Source organism: Mauremys mutica, chromosome 7, assembly GCF_020497125.1.
Source record: "Mauremys mutica isolate MM-2020 ecotype Southern chromosome 7, ASM2049712v1, whole genome shotgun sequence".
NCBI lineage: Eukaryota > Metazoa > Chordata > Testudines > Geoemydidae > Mauremys > Mauremys mutica.
Genome location: NC_059078.1, coordinates 57,123,567 through 57,138,662, shown reverse-complemented (window position 1 = coordinate 57,138,662; position 15,096 = coordinate 57,123,567). Strand labels below are relative to the sequence as shown.

At 46.8% G+C, this 15,096-nt stretch overlaps 1 protein-coding gene across 1 annotated transcript in view; it reads left to right on the top strand.

The window, feature by feature from the left end:
- The window catches only part of LOC123374742 (broad substrate specificity ATP-binding cassette transporter ABCG2-like), a 66,649-nt gene that overhangs the window by 39,932 nt on the left and 11,621 nt on the right, over positions 1–15,096 (top strand). The window contains exons 4-7 of the mRNA XM_045024986.1: positions 2,126–2,240; positions 5,988–6,140; positions 7,026–7,183; positions 13,750–13,901. Of these exons, the coding sequence (XP_044880921.1) occupies positions 2,126–2,240; positions 5,988–6,140; positions 7,026–7,183; positions 13,750–13,901 (578 nt within the window). The remainder of the gene's footprint in view (positions 1–2,125; positions 2,241–5,987; positions 6,141–7,025; positions 7,184–13,749; positions 13,902–15,096) is intronic.

Genomic DNA, 15,096 nt, shown 5'->3' with positions numbered 1-15,096 from the left:
GGCTGCAGCAATGTTTCTAAAGTGATTGGAGATCCCTGGGTGAAAGATGCTAGAGAAGTACAAAGTAGGCTACTTCCGTTTAAAAGTTGGATCTGTTGACTTGCTCTTGTGTGGGAGGAAAAGAGGAGAGTGTCTTGCATTGCCACGCACTCACCACCCCAGTGGCCAGTTTAAGAGTGACAGTGATGGGCCAAGTAGCTCATTGAAGATCATTGCAAGGCAAGGCCTAGAGCAGGGTCATCACCCAGGAAGATCAGAGTGGGGATGAGATGGTCTCTTACAGGCCATCGCTGAACTCCTCCCAGCAGGGTAGAGTGAGTTAAATCAGTGATTGAAATAATGATTTAAATCACCACATGGCAAACCTCGATTTAAATCAGCAATTTTCATTTTCATTTGTACTTCAGTTATTTTCTAAAGAAAAGTGCCTTCTTGTTCATTGATATAGCCATTAAAATATGTTGATTTACAACTAAAGAGAGCTTTTACACTAGATTTGGTGCATCTTTTCGCTGCCTACAAGGGTACACTACAACTATATACATTTATTTAAGCAATTATATAGCAGAATATTTTCAGATTCTTATTAATTGTACATTTTAGTATGTTAGAAAAAGGTGAATGATATCTTGCTTATTTATTAGATAATTAACATTTTGCTCATGATTTGTGTCAAGCTGCAACTGGAATTCAATTAAACACATAAAACAGCATATTTATGTATTATTTAAATGCTTTATGAGATTATAAGCCATTTAGGCCTTAACATATTTTGCATTAAATTCAGATTTCATTGAAACAGGTTTATATTTAAAAATACTTATTACAATTTAAATAAAATCAAAAAAATCAGATATAAATAACATTATTTGATATCTAAATTTTTTCCAAAAAAGCATCGATTTTTATCCACCCAGGGTAGGACAAAACCCTATCTGCTTAAGGCTGTGTCTACATTACAGAACTTATGTTGGCATAGGCATGTCATCATAGATACAGCAAACATCAACAGAATGAGTTTTCCTCCGATGTAGGAACATTGTTAGCTACGTTGACAGAAGTACTTTTCTGTATACATCTGCATCTACTCTGGCGGTTTTGTTGCTATTCACTGACATACCTATACCAATATAAATTCTTAGTGTAGACCAAACCTAAGAGTTCACTTTGGTAATGTGTTTTATTCACCTTTTTTATGTATGTGTGTGTATGTGTGGATAGATGGCTAGATAGAGTTGCTCCTGATTTACAATGGATTGGACCCTTAGACAGCACACTTCTGTGTTATAAAAAATTGGCTTGAGTTTGCCTATTAGCAGGAAGACTCATTCCTTGTCTCCACTGGGATTAGAGCCACTGTTTAGAGTGGGGTGGATAACAGAATTCTCAGTTGACTTGCCATTCTGAAAAATTGAAAAAAAATATTGGTTTTGGCTGTACAGAAAATGATGTTTGACATTTTTGGTGAATCAGAAAGTCAAAAAATATTAGTTTCAGGGCTAACAGAACATCGTTTGACCCACATCTACATTTTTTTCTCGTTTCGAGTGTTTTTTATTAGTTTCAATTTTTAAAAAAATAAAAGAGGAAAAGTTCAAAAGGACAAGTTATTTTGAATTAAAAAATTGAACCGTTTCACTCTGAAAATGTTGAAATGAAATGGTTAGACTTTCAGAATATTTTTGTGCTTTGTGGGTTTTTTCCACACAGTGCGGTGAAATCAACAGGAATTCCTGAAAAATTTTGGTGTCATCAAATCTTTGCATTTTTCACCAGAAAAACATTTTGGCTGCAAACTACCACCCAGCTCTACTAGTGGTGTGGCTGCACCAGGACAAACCCCTAGCTGTAGGCACTATTTGCATGAGCGCAACATGATGTGCACCTGTGAATTGCACCTACAGTAAGTGTTTGCACCTAAAATCCCAGTGCAGATGAGGCATGAACCTAGTGCCTCTTGCACTGCTTGTAGTTGAGATCAGTCAGTTTGCAGCATGCTCTGAGCAAATTACAGTGCAGGCCCAACAGAAATGCAAGGCCCTAGTAATTATCCCTAATCGTGGCAGTTACCCAATGAAAATAATAGTAGGTATGGCGGAATCTAAGGACTGTTGCTTGTCTTTAGTCTCCTAGATGTGCTGGCTGCTAGAAAGGACCCTGCTGGCCTGTCTGGGCAAGTGCTCATAGATGGCTTCCCGCAACCTCCAAATTTCAAGTGTATCTCAGGATATGTCGTGCAGGTCAGTGTCTATTTCTGTTCTGTCTGTGGCTGAGGAGCAGAGATATTGGTGCTCAAGAACTGCCATGGTGTGAAGTCTTTGTAAAGGGAGTTGCATGAGAATGGAAAAGTGGCATCTAGACTCCTACATGATAACATGGTTCTTTAACCAGGGTGATGGCCCACAGGCAGAGACATCTCAAGCAGGGCCCTTCAGATGCAGGTGGGTGGTTGTCAGCAAAGACTAGATACAGTAAAACATCTGATAAGACTGGGTAGCAAGGAGAGCTCTAATGATCTTATCTTCAGGCTCTGGTCAGCCTCACTCCTACTACGTTACAGGCAGGCAGTGCCAGCTTGTTGCCGGCACAGAAGTGCCCGAGGACAGCAACAGGGAAGGTTCGTTGCCTGGTGTGCTTCGCTCCAATAAACACACCAAGGTGGAGAAGCAGACAGTTTGAGATCTCAAAGCGGTGCTCGGAGACAGACACGTCTCAGATCAAGCACACAGTTACAAACAGCTTTTCCCTTTTTATACATAATTTCAGCTAAGCATTCCTATTACCCCCACTACTCCCCCCCCCCCACTTCCCCCTCCCTTCTATTTCCCTGTAGCAGATATATTATGCAGGTAGCAATTACATTAAGCAGGTTAAATCATACTTGGCAGCAACCACTTTATCTCGTTAGTGACTTTTTCTTGAACCGTTATCTTGTCTTACTTTCTTTGATTTGTTATCCTACCCCTTAGCCAGGTGCAAGCAGGCCTCATTATTACCTCCTGGTACCAGTGTTGCACTGATAACCAGCTGTTACACATTCCATTCTCGGTTGCTGGCCTGTTATGTTGATTAGAGTTCAAACATGGAAGCGCTTTGGGCAAGCATAGAATAACTTTGGATCTGTTCAGGCCTGGTACAGAAAGGCTTCATTGGCACTATGGTTTTCCACCCTCCTGAGTTACCTAGGGCCATGCCTAATGCCACCAACAAGCTGAATCGTGGAAAGAGATTGAAATGGTGGACTCAGCTCATTCTAGAGTAGTTATGGCAGCCTAGAATTCAGGTAGCTGGGAGAGGCAAAGAGAACACACATGACTAACTTGGCAACTAAGGCAGCAGGTGACTCAGGGAACCATCAGGGCTTCTGACTGAAAGCAGAGGTTGAATATCAGTCCTCCAGCTGAGATCAAGTCCCAGGATCCAAAAATTCCCCCATAGCTCTTAGAAAGTGTGAAGGATTTTGATTTTTCCTGTAAGAATTCCCAGTTTAGGAATCCTTGCTTTCCAGTTTCCAACCCACAAGCTATCTATAAAGCAATCAAAGCAAAATGCAAGATTATCTGCATGTGGGGGAAAATATTGGGCTGTGCCCCCCCCCCCCTTTTTTTCTGCTTTGTAGGTGGATGAAGGGCCTCAGCAGGTTAAAGAAATCTGCTCTTTTCCTGCCTTGGAACCATATTAATTATCCACAGAGTCAGCACCATGGCTGATGTACCTAAGCTTTATCTATGGAACTCTGCTGATTTCCATCAGCTGAAGGTCTGGCTTGCAAGCCTTAAATAGTAATTTCAATGCTATGAAGCTGCACAGATATTTGCAAATTTGACAGGTTTAATTGGATTGAAGTGCCTGGGATTGTGTTGAACAGTTGCATTTTGAGAGCACTGGGAGTGGTGCTTCCTGACCAGGGTCAGCTCTAGGCTCCAGCAAAATAAGCAGGTGCTTGGGGCAGCACATTTCCAGGGGGCGGCATTCTGGCTATTATTTTATTTATTTATTTATTTTAAAACTCGCGTCCTCCCCTCTCAACCCTGCAGAAGCAGAGCCACGGAGCAGCTGGGGATCCAGCATGGGAGCTGAGAACCCACTGGACCCTGGGAGCTGTAGTTCCTTGACTAGCTCCCTGCCTATAGAGCCAGCCCTGGAGCAGGGAAAGAACTACATTTCCCAGCAATCCCTTGGCTGCTATCAACAGGAAAGGGAGAGGTAGGGAGTGAGGTAGCTGTGCCATGCTGCAACTTTCTGTGAGTCAAAAGGGGTGGCACTGTGAATGGAGAACAAGTGTGCCCAAGGAGTAGAAGGCTTTGCCCCAGATATCCTCTTCAGAAGACTTCCCCAGACTGGATTAGGGATACTGGTGTGACCTCACCTTGCAGCCCACAAAGAAGGAATTGGAGGGACTAAATGAACAGTGCACCTCTCTCTCTGAAGCCTAGCAAGGGAGGTATGTGGATCCCACTAAAATTTAAAATGAAAAGTAAGGGAGGGGAGGCTCTGCTAGGGGACTTTGGCAGCTTTAGATACAGTACCAGGCACGTAGGAGGATTTCCACTTCTGAGCCATGGAAGCAGAAATTGACTTTTCCTTTCCAGATTTAGCTAATATTCAGAAAGGGAATCTAGCACCTGCCTTCCAGATTTGAACACCTCAAAATTCAGGAGTGCTCAAGCTCAATTTGGGCAGCTGTTACTTCATTTCTCCCAAATCAAATATACTGATCCACTGTAACTTGCTGTAGAAAAACTAAGATAAAATTGAGCAAGAAATGCTTCCCAGTGGTTATTAGGACTGGAATTGCTATTTTCAACAGCTATTGCCCCTTTTTTTTTTTTAATTTTATTTGTTTAAAAGGAAGACAGTGATATTGCATTGGTAAATTCCCCATAGAAACAAAGAGTGGAACAAAAGAATAATAAAGGCATCTCAACTTTTCCTCATTTATGGAGGACAGTCTTATAATATGCATCCAGATATCCTCCAATCACACAAGCTAAAAATTGTTCCACTTTACTGCAGTTCTGTAACTATATGGGAACCAATCCTGTCTGTTCTGTGCACATCCAAAATTCCTGCTGAATGACCTGCCCTGGGAGCAATTTACCAGTGACCCAGGGCTGGGGCAGCAGGAGAGTGCGGGTGGGGGGAGGGCACTGGTAGGGCAGGAAAGGAGGGAGCCCAGCGCTGGGGCGGCAGGGGGTGCAGGGGGAGCCCAGGGCTGGGGTAAGGGGCAGCAAAAAACCTAGGGCAGGCCCTGTTCCTGACCAGGTGTTACAGAAGCATGTCAGATGGAAGCACAGGGTGAAATCCTGGTCCCACTGAAGTCAGCAGAAAACCTCCCATTTATATCATTGGGGCCAGGATTCCACCCACAGTTTTGGTGCTTTGTGGGGTTGAGTATCAGCTGGGCGTGGGTGAGAACTCTCTGCTCCTGTTCTGACTTGCAGCCAGAGCCAATAGGTGTTAAAAGTATGTAGCTGGCTCCATCTCATAGTGGGGGCCTTGGCTCCTCTGAGTGGCTGCCATTCAACCTATGAAGGCTGAGCACTTGCAACTTCAGCTGGAGTTCTCAGTGCTCAGCACTTCTGGGAGTTGGGCCCACAGTCACTTACATGACAAATGACCTCCCAGTGCAAAGCTCCATAGCCTGCATTTCCAGCACTACTGCAGCCTTTGTGGGAAGCAGTGTTGTCTAGTGGATAGGGCATTGGGCTAGGGGACAAGAGACCTGGGTTCTGTTTCCTGACCTGCTGTGTGACCTTGGCAAGTCATTCCCCCGTCTCTGTAGCCCTTTGTGTGCCTTGTCTATTTTGTTTGCAAGCTGTCTGGGGCAGGGGCTGACCCTCACTGTATGTATGTACAGCTCCTGGCACAATGGGCTTTGATCCCAGCTGGGGTCGCTCACTGCTACGGGAAGGCAAATAACAAGGTGCCTAGGACTGAGCAGAAATGTCCTTGGCTTTTCAGCAGTGAATTTGCATTGTTTTCAGGATGATGTGGTTATGGGCACACTGACGGTGAGGGAGAATCTACTCTTCTCTGCAGCCCTGCGCCTCCCCGGCTCCATCAGCTTTAAAGAAAAGGAAGAGCGGGTCAGCCAGATAATCACTGAGCTGGGGCTCAGCAAAGTAGCTGATGCTAAGGTGAGTACCTGTGAGGGGTTAGGGGGAGAACCTGCTTCAGAATCCTAACTTCTCGTCCATATAGTGGGGATGGGAACTATACCATGCTAGGAATGCAGGGCTTTTCCACTGAGCTGCCCTGAGCTCAGGGGCTACACCCAGCAAAGAAATGTAGAGTTACTTTTGCTGACTCACTCTGATGTTGGTTCAGCTGCATCTCATTAGCTCCAAGCCAGGGGTAGGAAAGAGTTTGTGTGCCTCTCTGAGGCATAGAAAATTAGAGTAGGAGGGATCCTTCAGGGAAGACAGTTGAGCTGAGCCCTGAAGGCAGTTTTAGGTTTTGTTGAGGTCCAGGAAGTGGCGCAGCTTGGACCATGTCCAGTGTGCATGTGCTATGTAGGAACAGGGGAAGAACTCTGCCTACAGCCCCCCAGATCACAGGGCTCTTCTCCTTTGCCAGCCACTTCCTGGCTTTGTGGTATGATATGAGGAAGTCAAGGGGTCACGATGCTAAAACTCATGAGGGGTCAGACGGGCCCAAGGTGGCAACCTCAGCTGAGGTGTCATCATTGTCCCCTCTGGTCTACTCAGGCCCTTATGCCATGCCCATTGCTGTGGTAGCTGAGCACTCACCCACACAGTGGAAAAGGCTAGGGGGTGAATTCTTCCTTGCCCCGTCAGGCTGCCTTTAGCCAGCAGCACAATTTGTGTTTGAAATATTTGCTCTTGTGCTTGATCTCCACACTGCCGCTGTAGTGTCCCCTGAGGGCAGGCTCCAGCAAGCACGGCTCGGCCTAGTGCTTGCAGACACAGCTCGTCACCTGGGTGTTAATGGGACTGTTTGCCAGGGCAAGCCCGGCGCCCCACAGTGAAGCCAGGTACCAAACACACAAATCTTTGCTGTAGGTAGGAACGGAACTAATCCGAGGGGTGTCAGGTGGAGAGCGGAAGAGAACCAACATTGGCATGGAGCTCATCACGGAGCCCCCAGTCCTATTCCTGGACGAACCCACCACCGGCCTGGATGCCAGCACGGCCAACGCGGTGCTCATCCTCCTGAAGAGGTAGGAGCTGCAGGGGTTTATTCATAGAATCATAGAACTTAAGATCAGAAGGGACCATTATGATCATCTAGTCTGACCTCCTGCAAGATGCAGGCCACAAAAGCTGACCCACCCACTCCTGAAATAATTCTCTCCCTTGACTCAGCTGTTGAAGTCCCCAAATCCTGATTTAAAGACTTCAAGTAGCAGATAATCCTCCAGCAAGCGACCCCTGCCCCATGCTGCGGAGGAAGGCGAAAAACCTCCAGGGCCACTGCCAATTTACCCTGGAGGAAAATTCCTTCCCGACCCCAAATATGGCGATCAGCTGAACCCCGAGCATGCGGGCAAGACTCTCCAGCCAGACACTCAGGAAAAAGACTTTCAATATCCCAACATTGACCCTCGGTACTAATTACCAGTGGTCGCACGTTATTGACCTATTGACTAAATCACGTTATCCTATCAAACCATTCCCTCCATAAACTTATCAAGCTTAATCTTAAAGCCAGAGAGGTCCTTCGCCCCCACTGTTTCCCTCGGTAGGCTGTTCCAGAATTTCACTCCCCTGATGGTTAGAAACCTTCGTCTAATTTCAAGCCTAAACTTCCCGACTGCCAATTTATATCCATTTGTTCTCATGTCCACATTAGTACTGAGCTGAAATAATTCCTCTCCCTCCCTGGTATTTATCCCTCTGATATATTTAAAGAGAGCAATCATATCTCCTCTCAACCTTCTTTTGGTTAAGGAAAACAAACCGAGTTCCTCAAGTCTCCTTTCATACGACAGGCTTTCCATTCCTCGGATCATTCTAGTGGCCCTTCTTTGTACCCGTTCCAGTTTGAATTCATCCTTCTTAAACATGGGAGACCAAAACTGCACACAGTACTCCAAATGAGGTCTCATCAACGCCTTGTATAACGGGACTAGCACCTCCTTATCTCTACTAGAAATACCTCGCCTAATGCATCCCAAGACCGCATTAGCTTTTTTAACGGACACATCACATTGCTGACTCATAGTCATCCTGCGATCAACCAGGACTCCGAGGTCCTTCTCCTCTTCCGTTACTTCCAACTGGTGCGTCCCCAGCTTATAACTAAAATTCCTGTTAGTCATCCCTAAATGCATAATCTTACACTTCTCACTATTGAATTTCATCCTATTACGAATACTCCAGTTTACAAGGTCATCCAAATCTCCCTGGAGGATATCCCGATCCTTCTCCGAATTGGCAATACCTCCCAACTTCGTGTCATCCGCAAACTTTATCAGCCCACTCCTACTTTTGGTTCCAAGGTCAGTGATAAATAGATTGAATAAGATCGGACCCAAAACCGAACCTTGAGGAACTCCACTGGTAACCTCCCTCCAACCCGACAGATCACCTTTCAATACGACCCGCTGCAGTCTCCCCTTTAACCAGTTCCTTATCCACCTCTGGATTTTCATTTCGATCCCCATCTTTTCCAATTTAACCAGTAATTCTTCATGCGGTACCGTATCAAACGCCTTACTGAAATCAAGATATATTAGATCCACCGCATTTCCCTTGTCTAAAAAATCTGTTACTTTCTCAAAGAAGGAGATCAGGTTGGTTTGGCACGATCTACCTTTCGTAAAACCATGTTGTAATTTGTCCCAATTGCCATTGACCTCAAGGTCTGTAACTACTCTCTCCTTTAATATTTTTTCCATGACTTTACATACTACAGATGTTAAACTAACAGGCCTGTAGTTACCCGGGTCACTTTTTTTCCCCTTCTTGAAAATAGGAACTATATTAGCTAATCTCCAGTCAAACGGTACAAGCCCCGAGTTTAGAGATTTGTTAAAAATTATCGCTAACGGGCTTGCAATTTCACTCGCCAATTCCCTTAATATTCTAGGATGAAGATAATCCGGGCCGCCTGATTTACTACCGTTAAGCTGTAAAAGTTTGGCTTCTACCTCGGATACTGTAATTTCCAACCCCGCACCTTCATTCCCATCAGTCACTCTGCCACTATTCCTAAGCCCTTCATTAGCCTCATTAAAGACCGAGGCAAAATATTCGTTTAGATATTGTGCCATGCCTAGCTTATCCTTAATCTCCACTCTGTTTACAGTTTTAAGCGGTCCCACTTCTTCTTTCTTGGTTTTCTTCCTATTTATATGGCTAAAAAACCTTTTACTATTGGTTTTAATTCCCTTCGCAAGGTCCATCTCTACCCGGCTTTTGGCCTTTCTCACTGCATCCCTACACCCTCTGACCTCAATAAGGTAGGTTTCTTTGCTGATCCCTCCCATCTTCCACTCCTTGTACGCTTTCTGTTTTTTCTTAATCACCCCTCTGAGACGCTTGCTCATCCAGCTCGGTCTAAAACTGCTACCTAAGGACCGTTTTCCCTTTCTCGGGATACAGGCCTCTGACAGCTCCTGCAACTTCAACCTGAAATAATCCCAGGCGTCTTCTGCCTTTAGATCCCTAAATATGTTAGTCCAATCCACTTCCCTAACTAGTCGCCTTAATTTAGTAAAGTTAGCCCTTTTGAAATCGTAAACCTTAGTCTCAGATGCAATTTTGTTTATCCTTCCATTTATTTTGAACCAAATTAGCTCATGATCACTCGAGCCAAGGTTGTCCCCGACAACCATTTCCTCAACAAGGTCCTCACTACTCACCAAGACCAAATCTAAAATGGCATCCCCCCTCGTCGGTTCAGCTACTACTTGATGAAGGAATTCATCAGCTATCACGTCTAGGAAAAGCTGAGCCCTATTATTATTACTAGCATTTGTTCCCCAATCTATATCCGGGAAGTTAAAGTCTCCCATGATCATACAGTTCCTATTAGTATTTACCTCCTTAAAAACATTAAAGAGTTCTCTATCCATATCCAGGCTAGATCCCGGCGGTCTATAGCACACCCCAATCACTATCCCAGGGGAGGCTCTAGTAGTTTTCTTCCCTAATGTGACCATTGCCCAAATAGACTCCGTATTATCCATTCCGTTACTAGTTATTTCATTACAGTTTACCTCATTATTGACATACAATGCTACTCCCCCACCTTTACCTTTGTTTCGGTCTTTCCTAAACAGCACATACCCTTCCATACCTGTACTCCAGTCAAACTACCGTTCCACCATGTTTCGGTTATTCCTACGATATCTGGTTTCAATTCTCGGACCAGGAGCTCCAATTCCTCCATTTTGTTACCTAGGCTTCTCGCATTGGTGAACAAACATCCTAATTTTTGCTGTTTGGCTTCTCTCACCTTTGTTACCCAATTTGGTAGGGACACAGTACCACCAGTATGACCTATTGGTCTAGTATCCATCCCCCCCCCCCTCTTCCTTATGTCCAAACCCCTCCCTCTGGCTATATCCGTTCTTATCCTGTTGTCCTCCCTCTCAGTGTTTAAATTTGGCGTGGAGAGTGCCTGGACATCTCCCAACCGTCTCCCCCACAATACCTAGTTTAAAGCTCTTTTGATCAGATGAGCCAGCCTCCCTCCCTCCTAGAAGTCTATTTCCTTCCCTACTCAGGTGGAGCCCATCCCATGAGAACAGTTCTCTGTCCCCGAAAGCCTCCCAGTGCCCATACATCCCAAAGCCCTCCTTATAGCACCACTCCCTGAGCCAACTATTTATCATCACAATCCTGTCACCCCTTTGTCGCCCTTCCCTAGGGACAGGTAGAATCCCACTGAAGATCACCTGAGCCTCAATTTCCTTGAGCGTCTTACCCAGCCTGGCATAGTCTCCCTTGATTCTCTCCAGCGAGAATCTAGCCGTGTCATTCGTTCCTACATGAAGGATGATCAACGGGTTCTTACCTGCTCCTTTTAGGATCCTTTTCAACTGCAGGTCCACATCCCGTATTTTAGCACCCGGTAGACAGCACACCCTTCTGTTCTCTGGATCGGCCCTGGTCACAGACCTGTCCAACCTTCTCAGTATGGAATCCCCAATCACATAGACCTGCCTTTGCCTGGTGACAGTGCGGTCTGCTAACCTATCCCCCATTCCCCCTGGTTGCAAGCTCCTTCCATTCCTATCATCCCTTGTAGTCCCCCTTAAGCCATTCTGCATCCTCCTGGGGCCCAAAGTTGGTGCTGTCTCCATCGACTCCTCCCCTCTTTCTATCAGACTAGCCGCTCTTCTCTTCTTCCTTGCCCTCCCACCGTCAGCTACCACCTGCTGTACCCCTTCCTCATTCTCCAAACCTTCAAACCTGTTCCTTAGCTCTATTTCTCCTTCACTGGCCCTCCTTTTCCCCTGCCTGCTTCTCACGGTCACATGCTTCCACTGCCCATGTTCCCCATCCAGCATTCCCCCCTCACAGGCCTTAGCCCCTGCTTCCCCCTGTACTGAGCATTCCCCTTCAGCCACAGCTTGCCTTTGCTCCATCAGCTGCTCAAGCCCCCTTCTAATCTCTACCAGGGTTTCTACCTGCATCTCTAGACCTAGGATCTTTTCTTCCATCAGCTCTATTAGGCGGCACTTCATGCATACATACCTCTGTTCTGGTGTCCCCACTAGGACCATGTACATACCGCAGCTGCGGCATGCAATCATCCTCATTGTATCCTCTGCTGCTTGGCTCATGGCTGCTGTTGTCTCTGCCTCTATCAGCCCTCTCACCTGGGGAACACAGCACACGCAGCACCGCGCCCCCTGCCCCTTCCGACTCCCCCTGTAAACTCCCACTCAAACTCCCCTGTTCGCCGGCTCCTGTGCTGCTGCCTGGCTGGGCGGCCGCTTTTATAGGCCCCTCCTCAGCCTAGCTCCGCCCCCTACTCAGGGCTTGGCTGCCCGCTCAGCAGTCTGCCCCTACGGGCCTCTACAGATAGATACAAGCACTACAAAGACAGATGCAAATACACAAAGACAGATGCAAATACAAATACCTGCTCCTCCAATGGGAACTCCCACTCAAACTCCCCTGTTAGCAGCCCTGTTCGCCGGCTCCCGTGCCGCTGCTCGCAGCTGTGCCGCTGCCTGGCTGGGCGGCCGCTTTTATAGGCCCCTCCTCAGCCTAGCTCTGCCCCCTACTCAGGGCTCGGCTGCCCGCTCAGCAGTCTGCCCCTACGGGCCTCTACAGATATTATTTCTAACACCAATGCTTCTGTGCTCATCTAAACCAATGGCTTACTGGTCTGAGTGCTGGTGGAAGAGGCTGGCCTGGCAGTCTCTTTCTCGGGGCCTGAGCCAAAGCCCATTGACTTCACTGGGCTTCAGCTCAGAGCCCTGAAGAACAGCCACAGTATGCACAGTCCCGCTGCCAGCTTCCCACTGCAACCAATGCACCCCAGCTCTGTCCCGGAGAGCTCACCTCTGGAGCGGGGAGGATTTGAGAGCTCAGTCCTCATGGTCTAGTCACTTCTTGGCTGTCACTCACAGTGACTAGAGCTGGCTGATGGTGGATTTTTCAGTTTTGCTGGCAATTCCAAGAAGTAACAATAACAAAATTTGTTTTGGGTTGAACCAAAAATGAAACTTTTCCAAAAAATTTTAGCAAATGGAAAACTCAAAAAATTCCAAATCCTCTTGGGTTGAATGAGCCACTTTGTCTTGACAAAATCAGAAAGTTTAATTTCAGTTTTGACCAGTTTGACCAGTCTAGTGAAAGGGACATGAAATGTTTTGGTGTCGCCAAATCTGCAGTTTTGGGCTGAAAAAAGTTGTGTACTAAACGTTTTGCCCAGACCTCTTCCTCACATTAGGAAAATGGATCATGGCTGATAACAGGTTTCCTTTGGTCTCTCATAACTGAAGCTGGAGATGGACTGACTGATGGGTGTAGATAGGGCCAAATTGTCCATAACAACCACTCCAGAAAGGCTGCTGAATCTCTCATTCCACCAGAGATGGCTCTCTCCCTCTCAGGCTTGCAGCTTATTGGCTGGGCATTGTAGGGGAAGCTTTCCCAGCTGCTGCCCATGCTGTATCTGTTCTGGGGGCAGAAGCCTTCAGGGCTGTCAGTTGGGCACTTTCTTCAACACTACATTCACTTAGGCCTGGTCTACACAGGGTGGGGAACAATCTAAGTTACGCAACTTCAGCTACGTGAATAACATAGCTGAAGTCGACGTACTTAGATCGACTTACCGTGGTGTCTTCACTGCAGTGAGTCAACTGCTGCCACTCCCCCATCAACTCCGCCTGCACCTCTCGCAGCGCTGGAGTACAGGAGTCGACGGGAGAGCGCTTGGGGATCGATCGCTGCCCGCCAATCCGGTCGGTAGTGAAGATGTACGCCAAGTGAAAGGGCTTCCAGCAAACATTGTTCAAAGGAAAACTAGGTAATAGTGGTCTGGGTAGACTAGGCTAAAACAATAGCTAAGAAAAATATCCTTGAATGACCAGACCCTCTTGCCCTGTCTTCTGAAATATGTATATAAGAACAGCCATACTGGGTCAGACCAAAGGTCCAGCTAGCCCAGTATTCTGTCGTCCAACACTGGCCAATACCAGGTTGCTTCAGAGAGAATGAACAAAGCAGGTAATCGTCAAGTGATCCATTCCCTGTCGTCCATCCCCAGTTTCTGGCAAACAATGGGCGCAGCTGAGGTTTGGACTCTTTGCTCCCATCCTAGGCTTTCGAGAAGAGGTCGGACCATCATTTTCTCTATCCACCAGCCACGCTATTCCATCTTCAAGCTCTTCGACAGCCTAACTTTGTTGGCTTTGGGAAAGGTGCTGTATCATGGTCTGGCTAAGCAAGCCCTGACATATTTTAGTTCTATCGGTAAGTCTGCAGTGCAAATGCAATAACGCTAATCCCTATTATATTTAGTGCTTATGTTGCAAAACACGGCAAGAGATAAGGTAACAAATTATTTTAATTGCTTAGTGCCTGATTCCTAATAATGATGGATCAGCTCCAGCTACGTTTAGTCCATTGCTGCATTTTCCAGACACAAAAAGCAGCCTCATGTTTCCAGTCTGAATGAGTTTATGTAGATTAAGAAAAGCAAAAAAGAACAAAAGTAAGGTCTCCATGGGAGCACAGTGTATGTACCCGCTTCAAGGCTCATTGTATCCACTCTGCCTCGCAAAGTGATGGCCAACAGCAGGTTCCCAGTCACTTAGAAGCTCAGTAAAACAACACGTTTTACTGTCGTTGAGTAGAAGCTCAAACGACACGTTCACGACAGTTAGGTGGCTATGTGCATCCCAGGCAGGGTTATCTCAATGGGTCACTGCTGAGGTCTGTGGACCACTGGGGATCTGGGTGCAGGGCCTGCCGGTCTGAAGGTTGCTGAGAAGGTGGGGAGACTGGCAGGGAAGATCATGTGCAAGAGGGTATTTCTTACAAAGGGTGAAAAGCGCTGTGGTTGGTGCCTATGTAACCCACACACCTCCTGGGTGTGATGCTCTGTCCCCTCTAGTGGCACCGAGACCACTTGGAGAGAGAGATTAATGAGTCTGCTCTACAGCCTTCGCTAAGGGCCATGTGGCTTTTAGCTTATGCGGTAGAGGCCCATGTATTTAGCACCAGAGGCCCCATGTTCAATTCCCACCTGCCAACGACTGTCTGTCAGTGTTACACCTATACCTGTGTTAGCAGGGTAATGACTACACAGTGGGAACCCTGCTTCTGTGGATAATGGAGAGTGTGGTGTGGACTCCTGGGTTCTATTCCTTTCTCTGCTACTGCTGTGCTGTAACCTTACATTCTGCCCTGTCGCTCTTCCTCCCGCCTTGTTCGAGAGGGTACTTCATTGTGTGGGTGCACAGCTTACTCCCTTCGGGTCAGTGAGTGACAGGAGATGGAGGACCAGTATTCTGTGTCTCCTCAGTCCCTCCTCATTCACCCAGTCACTTGCCGCAGGCACCGCTGGCCAAGGAGCCCTGCTTAACCCACCTGTGGCCAGAGTCCCCAGCAGAGCAGAGGTGACATGGAGGGGCCTTATTGCCCCATGGGCCGAGTAGGCACCATG